The 9672-nt window shown below is 35.5% G+C and overlaps 1 protein-coding gene across 2 annotated transcripts in view; it reads left to right on the top strand.

Annotated features, from left to right (window-relative positions):
- Positions 1-8313, top strand: part of ptgis (prostaglandin I2 (prostacyclin) synthase) — an 84010-nt gene extending 75697 nt beyond the window's left edge. For both annotated transcript variants that reach the window (XM_048549677.2, XM_048549678.2), the window contains one exon: positions 510-8313. In XM_048549677.2, coding sequence (XP_048405634.1) covers positions 510-657 — 148 coding nt within the window. In that variant the 3' untranslated portion in view covers positions 658-8313. The remainder of the gene's footprint in view (positions 1-509) is intronic.
- Positions 8314-9672: the final 1359 nt, after the last annotated feature.

A 9672-nucleotide genomic window follows, 5' to 3' on the forward strand; every position in this document is an offset into this window, starting at 1 on the left:
ATATCTCATTCCTTCATTGGATCAAAATCCTGGAATACCTTCCCAACTGCAACTTGGCTGTAACTGCACTGGATGGGTTGCAACAGCTCAAGAAGACCGCTCACTAGCACTTTCTCAGGGACAGTTAGAGATGAACAATAAATACTGGCTTTGCTGGTGAAGCCTACATCCTATGAAGAATAAAAAGTAGAAGGAGATAGACTTTTCTAGCCTTCCTGGCTTGCCATCCACCCATGTCTGTCACCAATTCAGATCTGCCTCCAGAAGCACTGGACCTGACTCCTCCTCATCCCATTTCATAAAATGAAATGATAGAGGACAGGCCTTCATTAAAGGCGATGCAATTCCAGAATCAGGAATTCTCTCAGCTCTTGCTACCCATCTTCTTCACAAAAATCCAGCCTTCCATATTACAACAATACCTTAAACTATGTACACAGCATCTGTATCACTCACTTAACAACTGTTATTGAAAGTAATTGAAATTATTTGTATATTTTGTTTTACAGGTTCGTTTCTTTAATGCTAAATTGTTTTGATTTTCAACTTACTGATCCAAAGGCAGAAGTCCCAGCCTTTAACACAAGCAGATATGGATTTGGACTAATGCAGCCAGAAAATGATATCATGTTTCAGTATAAAGTCAAGATTGAATAGCCCAAAGAACACAACACAACAGATATCACAATCTACAGTTGTACACAAAGTTTTGGAACTCTCGTTTTTATTTCCTTGATGAAAATTGATCTCTTCTTGCAATTGTTTTCCTTTTAGGAAGAAAACTTGATGGATAGTGATGTTTTTAGAAAAGGTATTTCTTACTAAAGTGTCATTAGAGTTCAGGATAGAATCTCAAATGAGAAATGCACAACAAGATGTTATGAAAATTTGTAAAGATAAGTGGCTGTGTAGAACTGGAAACACATAACAAAACACTACTAAACTTTTTTTAAATTATTCTTGTATTTTAATATTTAATGAAAAATAAAAAGCACAATATTGACAGTTTTACTGCGAAATAATCTGCAGGATTTCATAGAACACATACAATGCCACCCTATCTGTTATTGTTGACAAATCCCACATGTCCGTTAACAGACCATTTCAAAGAGTTTGCCCTCGTGTCAAGGGCTAGATTTTATTTCAGTTTGGCTTGCAAATTCATTGAAATAATATCACTGAACCAGAAACAATAAAATCTGAATTTATATAGCACATTTTATAATCAAGGGACAATCCAAACTGAACTTTTTATCCAACAAAGTATTTTTGAAGTTATGTGGCCAAGGTCCCTCTGAATTAATGACTGGAAAGACAAGGACTTGTGTATTGAAAGATCAAACACAGAAGTCAGTCTGAAATATTGGTTCAGAAGATGTGTGACAACAATAATGCCAATCCCACGTCTCATAAATCAAGAGACAACCCCTTAAAAATCAAGAGATTTTGTTTATAAATCGGAAGATGCTTCCTTTTTCAAGAAAAAAATCAAAATGGATTGTCACATGATTTTTAAATCCTAGTATAGAATTGGTTAATTTGTAACAAGTAATATTTTTATAATCATTTATGTTATTTACAACAATTGTATTGACATTATCAGAAAACTGTTTACAAGATTAAAAAGACAGTCAGAAGAGGAACAAATGACACTTTCTCAAGAAAAAGTGTTGGTTAGCAGAAACAGAATCTATTACACTAAATAGGTTTTCAGCAATCAAGAGGTCAGTTTTCATAGTCTGTGCGTTGAAAGTACATATGGATAATGCAAGCCTCCATATCTCTGAAACTATCATCACTCTCACCCATCATTTGAGCAAAAGGGCAGGTCTGGTATGAGGTCCAACTGATTCAAATAACAGTTGGCAAGAGCTTTTATTATTGAAATATAGTTTTTGTTTTTCTGCAGGAAAGTTTTTTTGTAATGTTTGAATCAGGAAACATCAGCTTTATGAGTTTTGTGAAATGACCTGAAAATGCAGTTGGCAGTCCATGTTCTGTGATGACTTGGCAAAAAGTTTAGCAGTTGTCACTTTGTGCGTAAAGTCTGTGATACTGAGCTAACAAAGCCTGTTATTGACTGCGGCATTTTCGAGGCCAGAGCTCAGCTTACATGCTTGTAAGTTTCCAGATATCTTTTGAGGTTATTTACTCTAGAATTTCTAGAGCTGATGTCTTTAACACAAGTCAGCCAAAAATGCACATGCATCTGAAAGTCTGATTTTTTTGTTACTGGTAGAAGTATATCAGTCCCCATTATTTTTACACCTGTAGTAACTTGCTTCCCTTTAACAACATGACTAATACGAAATTGCATGTGACTCATTTGAGCAGGCAAAAACCTTGAAAATGCAATGCAGAATTGTCAGAAAAGAAAAGATAACTTCGTGTAGTCTTCTGTGCAGAACTAATCTACCTATTTACCCCTTGGAAAAAAATCTACAAAAATGTACACATTTAGGGTAATAGCTGCACATGTCAAATTAAAAGAATCTTAAAAGAACTCCAACCCTCTATTTAAACCTGTGCCTTTAAATCCAATATCAACCTTTAAAGACCAGAATAGTCGGGTCATAAAATATTGTGTAGGACACATACATAAAAACAGCATTAGAAATCAGTGAATAATGTCTTTAGCAAAAGAAAACCCTGCAAAATTGATAACAGGCAAGTTTGTTCAATGCTACGGATTACCCAAAAAGTACATTCATATCAAGGGTCAAATGTTATGTCACAATATTTAAAGAAATAATAGCTAATTTTGGGAATAAACTAGTTTACATCTCCAACTTATCACCCGCATTCAAGATGCATTGGAAAGCTGGAATTAAACTTTGAATACAATAATTAGAGTTGATTTACCAATGATGTTCAAATGACTAGAATGAATTGTTACTATTTGCCAATCAGGTGCTGCTAATAAGACTGCATGATTTATCCTGTATACTGCTGTTCATCATTTATATATATGATTTGGATATAAATATTGATGTAGTTATTAAGTTTGCAGATGACACCAAAATAGATGGTGTAGTGAACAGTGAAGAAGATTATCTCAGAGCACAATGGTTGATTGATCGGATGGGCCAATGGGCCAAGAAGTGGCAGATGGAGTTTAAATTAGATAAAAATGCAGTGTTGTATTTTGTTAAGACAAACCAGGGTAAGACTTATATTGTTAATGATGGGACCCTGGGGAATGTTGCAGAATAAAAAGACCTCGGCATGGAGGTCCACAGTTCCTTGAAAGTGGATGCCGAAAAGATTTACAAGAATGTTGCCAGACTTGAGGGTTTGAGCTAAATGACGAAACTGAATAGCTTGTTTTTATTTTCCATGGTGCATCGGAGACTGAGGAGTGGCCTTAAAGAAGTTTACAAAGTCACGAGGGACACGGATAGGATGAATAGCCAAGGGGGGAGTCCAAAAATAGAGGGCATAGGTTTAAGGTGCGAGGAGAAATATTTAAAAACCACCTGCGGAGTAACAGTTTCATGCGGAGGGTAGTATGTATATGGAACAAGCTACCAGAGGAAGTGATGGAGGTAGGTGCAATTACAACATTTAAAAGTCATCTGGTGAGATATATAAATAGGAAGGGTTTTGGGGGATATGGATCAAATCTTGACAAATGGGACTAGGTCAAATTGAGATGACTGGTCAGTGCAGACGAGTCGGACCAAAGGGTGTGTTTTCATACTAGATGAATCTATGACTCTAACTAACAAATAAAGATGAGGTGAAAGGACTACTTAAAGCGATTAAAGAAAATTTGATAAACTGAGGCTCACTGGTAACATTTCCATCTTCTGGTACTAGTTTCACAGAGAAACTGACCAGAGCAAATGATTAACTACATTTGAATGAGGTTCAACAAACAATGAAATCTAGAACAGATGTCAAGTCTAAAGTTTGAACCTTGATTGACTAAGACAAGATGTCAATATTGTTACCTGTCTCTAGGCCTCCATTAAAATCAGGGTTAACTGAGCTTAATCAAATCAAAAAGAAAGTTAACGATCTAAAATTGTAGTGAGTATTCCAGAGAGGAGAAAAAGAGTCAGTATGTTGTTTTAATATTTTAAAAAAGATATCATGGCAGTCATGGTAGTTTGGCAAAAAGTGTACTTAAGGTAGTGATAGAAGTAGGGAGTGAAATATCTGGAAAAAATGAAGAATGAATCAGAAATTGAAACTTCAAAGTTTACCTTCTAGCAACCAGATTGGATAATGTAGAGTAGGCTAAACGTTAGAAAGCAGCCTGTCTTATCATCCAGAAAAAAATTTGAAGTAATTTACAAAGGCTGTTCAGAATCATAAATGAATTTGTGGGAAGAGGCCAGGAAATAAATGTTTTTATTATTTGTGATAATAAGATGGGGGATGCATAACCTATATATAAGAAAACACCCTTACAGACTCAATCCAGAAAAAATACCTCATGTGAGGGAAGAAATTCAATTCATGATGAACAATGACATCAGTGAACCAAATTACAGAAGCTGGAGTTTACCTATTGTGATGTTGCTGAAATCAGGTGGGTCACAAAGTCAAGGTTTTAACAATGGTGGCTTTGAGATTGGAGGATTGCACTGAACAAATTGGACACATGCAATTTGACACAAAATTCGACATGCTAAAAGAATTTTTGCATGTCTTATTTACTGATAGACCCAAAGAAATAGCAACTTTGTAACATTGGTTATGCACTAATAATGCAAAGTCATGCCACAGGAATGAAAAATGCACCAGCAATGTTATAACAGTTAGCCAATAAAGTAATTAAAGGCATGCATCACTGTGTTGTTTATATCAATAATTTGGTTGCTTTTAGCCAAATATGGCCAGAATATTTCTACCATTTGACCTGAAATGCTTGATTGGCTACAACAAACCAGTTTGGTTATAATCCAGGCCAAGATTGAATTGGTTCAAGCAAAAATGGCTTGTTTGGGCTGCAATATGGGAACAAGGCCAAAATAAAACTGAAATTAAAGTGAATTTGAATTCTGGTGCCTGACGCAAAATGTGAGATCTTGTGTAAAGTAAGAATGAGTTGATTTTACTGCATGTTTGTCCCTAACATCAGCGCTGTTGTTGCTTCAAATTCGTTGAAGAAAGTCAGAAATATTGAATGGATGCAATTTGTCAGAATGCCTTTTGAAACTTGAAAGCCAGTGTTATTCAGCCCAAGTAGTAAGAAGCCATTCAAACTTGCTGCTGGTGCCAGTGACATTGGAGTGCAGGGCCATTTAACTTCATGATTAACAAACTGGGATTGAATAGCTTGTCAGTTATTTTTCAAAGAAACTAATCACCTGCTAGCAAAAATATTCAACTGTTGGAAAAAAAGACATCTAGTCTTGTGTTGGCTCTGTATCATTTTGAAATATACATCATGAACAATGTGGAAGAAATTGCTATTTATATGGATCATAATCCTTTCATTTTCCTGGAAAAAGTTTGGGAGAAGAACTTAATGATGATTATGATGGAGATTAATTTTCCAACTATAATCTTAAAATTGTTCATGTTCCTGAAAAAGAAATGTTATAATAGGTGCTCTATTGAGAGCATATACAAAGGAAACTGAGTGCTAGGGTGCCCATGATTTAGGTAAAATCTGTTTGTTATATAACTCATTGTACGTTTAATGTCCATATGTCACGACTGTTAATGTGACATAGAAAATGGTTTTAAGATCATTTTTAACAGGTCGTGAAAATGCCGATTAAAGATACACTTCCATTCTTCTTTGAATGGTGGTTTAAAGTAAAGTCTGTTTTCAGATATGTGCTAGTATTATTTATTTTAAAGATTAAATTTGGAGCAGATATCATATGGGTTAGTCTGCATGCATGTAGGGGTCTAATGATTAACCTGTCAATATTTCCAGAGCTGCTTTTTAAAAAGTAAGGCGTGATTGAGAGATTTCCTGGTTTGGTAATATATTTGTTTTTATATTGGGTGAGTTTTACAAGTGGCCAAAGTAAATGTTGATGATCATTAGTTTGCTTTCGGTTTGAATGATCAAGAGTTGATTTTTTGTTTTGCTTAGGGTAACATCCATATGTCTGAAAGTGTTTTGCCTGCAGTTAGGGTTACTTTGAAGAAGTTCCAAAGAAAGTTAGTTGTGTGAAATTAAGGGAAGGCGATGGCATAGTGGTATTATCACTGGACTGTTAATACAGAGATCCAGATAATGTTCTAGGGACCTGGGTTTGGATCCCGCCATAGTGGATGGTGGAATTCAAGAAAATATTGAGAATTAACAATCTAATGACGACCATTGTCAATTGTTGGAAAAATGCATCTGGTTCACTAATATTCCCTGCAGGGAAAGAAACTGATATCCTTACTTGGTGAGGCCTACATGTGACTCCAAACCCATAGCAATGTGGTTGACTCTTAAATGCCCTCTGGGCAATTAGGAATGGACAATAAATGCTGCCTGGCCAGGGATGCCACCATGCTGTGAGTGAATTAAAAATATAATATCACCTGAATAAAAGAGATAGTTTTGACCTGTTACTAAAGAGGTTACCTTAGTGTAAGTGTTTTAGTTTGGAAGTTACAGAACAGAAATGTTTGCTTAGAACTCTGAAAGGGTTATTTGAAGCTCAGAAAGTCTAAACTTAGTTTGTGAACACTCAAAGAAGAGGCCATCAAACACTCAGCACTGCAAATGGAAAGAAATAGCTACATTAAGCCTAGATGTGGTAGAGGAAGTGTTCTCTCTGGTGTTTGAGTTTTATTTTTAAAAATTGCTGTTGGGATAAAAAGGATTAAATTTTACGATGTGTTTCAAAATCTTTACAATTTTGTTAGCGTAAATAGCTTGATTTTTTATCTTCGTTCTATTTTGTTGTTAAAACAAAATCTTTAGTTTTACCTGCTTTCATTCCAGTGAAAGATCACCTCATTAAATACCAAAAGACAAAATATGATCTATCAAGCCAGATTTAAGTCTTGGATCTGAATTAACCAGTAATAATATCAGCTGGAATTATAATAACATATATCAGGGACAACAGGGGACCTAACACTAACCTGTGGGGAACCCTAATATAAACCTGCCTCCAATCTGAAAATTGACTAGCAATTCTCCACTTCATTTCCTGTAACTCAGTCAATTCCATATTCATATTGTTATAATTGCTTTTATCAGATAAGGTCTAACTTTGCTGACAAATCTGTTGCATGGGGAAAAACAAAAGCCGATGGATTTGGAAAATATCCTTAACAAATATGCTTACTTGTTTCGTATTAGTCTCTCCTGCAGTGCTAATTCTCAGTCCAATAAATTATTCAGCATTTGCACCTTAATACATGATCTAAAATGTACAAACTATAAACCTTACAAACCACTTATTAATCCCCACTGCTCAATATAAATGATTTAGAGAAAATGAATAAACCTTGTTTGAAGCATCGAAGTGTTTAAATGTCATGCTGACTTGGCCACTGGTAAGCTGGTCAGTTTTGATTGTCTTTTGTAGGTGACCAATCTTTGACCGCAGTATAGGTGTAAAATTGTAAAACTTCTGACAGGCTAATCATTTTGTGTGAATTGTCCCTATTGTGCAGTGAAAGATAGTGTAATGTCCTGCTAGGAGTCGGTAGCTAAGTTGGCTGGATGGCTGGTTTGTAATATAGTGTGATACCAACAGCATGGGTTCAATTCCATACTGGTTGAAGTTACCATGAAAGACTTCCCTTGTCAACCTCTCTCCTTACCTGAGTGTGGTGACTGCCAGGTTAATCCATCAGCAGTCATATCTCTCTAATGTTGCCTTAATCGAGACTGGGCAGGGTGTCAATGTCACGTGGAGGTTGTTTTTAAGTTCAGTTTAATCTTCTTCCTGATACGGAAGCTACCTTTAGATCATTGTCCGACACAACCTGGAGACAGCTATCCACTGACGGTGTAAATTTTGGAAAAAGCTTTAGCTCATTCGCAAGCAAATATGTGTATTGAGAATAGAAATCACAAGATTTAAATGCCCCAGTGCAAGATTATGAGGAATACTCAGAAATCACATTTCTTATGATAAGTTTGATAGCATGTCTGCATATTAATGTTATGGATAGAATATTTGGGCTTTTAATGTTTCCAAGATTATTACTCTCTATGGTACCTTATGCACAAATTGGTTGCAGTGTTTCTTACTTTTGAAAATGACTGATCATCTAAAATATTTCATTGCCTTTTGATATCCTGAGGTCATGAATGGTGCATTATAAATTCAAGTCTTCCATTTAACTAACATTATCATGTTCTTATTTCATTCTACAATGACGTATGCATTTACACAGAAGCACATATTTGTAACATGTATTATGTTAATGCTGTGCTTTATTCAAAATATTTAAATATCTATTTTATGTTTATTATTTTTGATACACTTCAGAGAATTTATATAAATAAAGCAAAAATTTTGACAGCAGAAGTGTGTGGGCTTGGATTCGGGGGTTGCAAAAGTTGGTGGAAAAGCCCACGTATCTGGAAACCAGCTCCTACATGAATACTTCCAGATTTAACTCAAATGTTCAGCAATGTGCATGTATAAGAAAGAGGTAGATTACTGGTTCCTGACATAGAAATGAGGGGTTTTGAACAAGTCTTTGAAATGGGATTTAATTTAAATATGACATGCATGGATTCTCAAGCGTTCACAGCAGCTTCCTCGATATTCATTTGGAAAGGATTTTTTGAGTACCCTTGTTGAGAAACTATTGCATACATTTATAAGATATTGAGACTTGAGATCAGGATAGGTGTTGTCATGGCTGACTCATTTGACTTTGGGCAACATACAAAGAAAGAGTTTAATGAATATGCAGATGGGCTGAAAAGATGTGTTGTTATGGAACTAACTTCCAAAGCTGTGTCATAGAGAGCATAAAAGACCGGAACAAGGGCACCTCAAAGAGTGGAGGCTTGCTGCCTTACCATTATACATAAATTGTCAATAAATATTATTTAAAGAAACTTTGAGGTTTAGTCTGAGTTTCTAGGAATAATAGTAGAACCCATACTAAAACGCAAAGAGCAAATGACTCAGCGCCAATAATTGTCTACTATGGGTAAACTTATGGGCAACAAGCAGAGAGCAGGATCAACAAAAAGGAGAACAGCAGGAGACAGAAGACCAACAGAGAGATCAAGAACATATTATAAGGTGCACGAGCAGCTACTCACCTTACTTGACACTTCTCAGAACAGCAGTGCTTTCAATGATGGTGGGAACTTCATCTAACTCTATAACTTGCTATCTCAGTGCTTTCAGTGACTGAGTTTGCACATCATGTGGTGGCGGACATTTAGTTCTACAATGATAATGACAATGTTGTTCGATGACAGAATGAAGGCAGAGGTAGGGGAGTCATAGTTATAATATTTGAGAAATGTTACTGTTGAAGAACATGGCGTGTGTGAAAGATGACAGTTTTTTGGTACTCCAGTTAATATATATACTGTCAAGAGATACTGTGTTCATCATACATTGCTATATGAAACAAATTATTTTGATGTATGAAAAAATCAACCTTCCACGGTGCAGTGAAGAAAAGGTGAACCTAGGAGGTCATATTAATGATGACCAAGTTTATGTTTTAAAAGCCTTCAGACTGCAGAAATAAATTATTTGTTTCATATAAAATCAATTTCTA

The sequence above is a fragment of the Stegostoma tigrinum genome, chromosome 19 (assembly GCF_030684315.1).
Source record: "Stegostoma tigrinum isolate sSteTig4 chromosome 19, sSteTig4.hap1, whole genome shotgun sequence".
In the NCBI taxonomy this organism is placed as follows: Eukaryota; Metazoa; Chordata; class Chondrichthyes; order Orectolobiformes; family Stegostomatidae; genus Stegostoma; species Stegostoma tigrinum.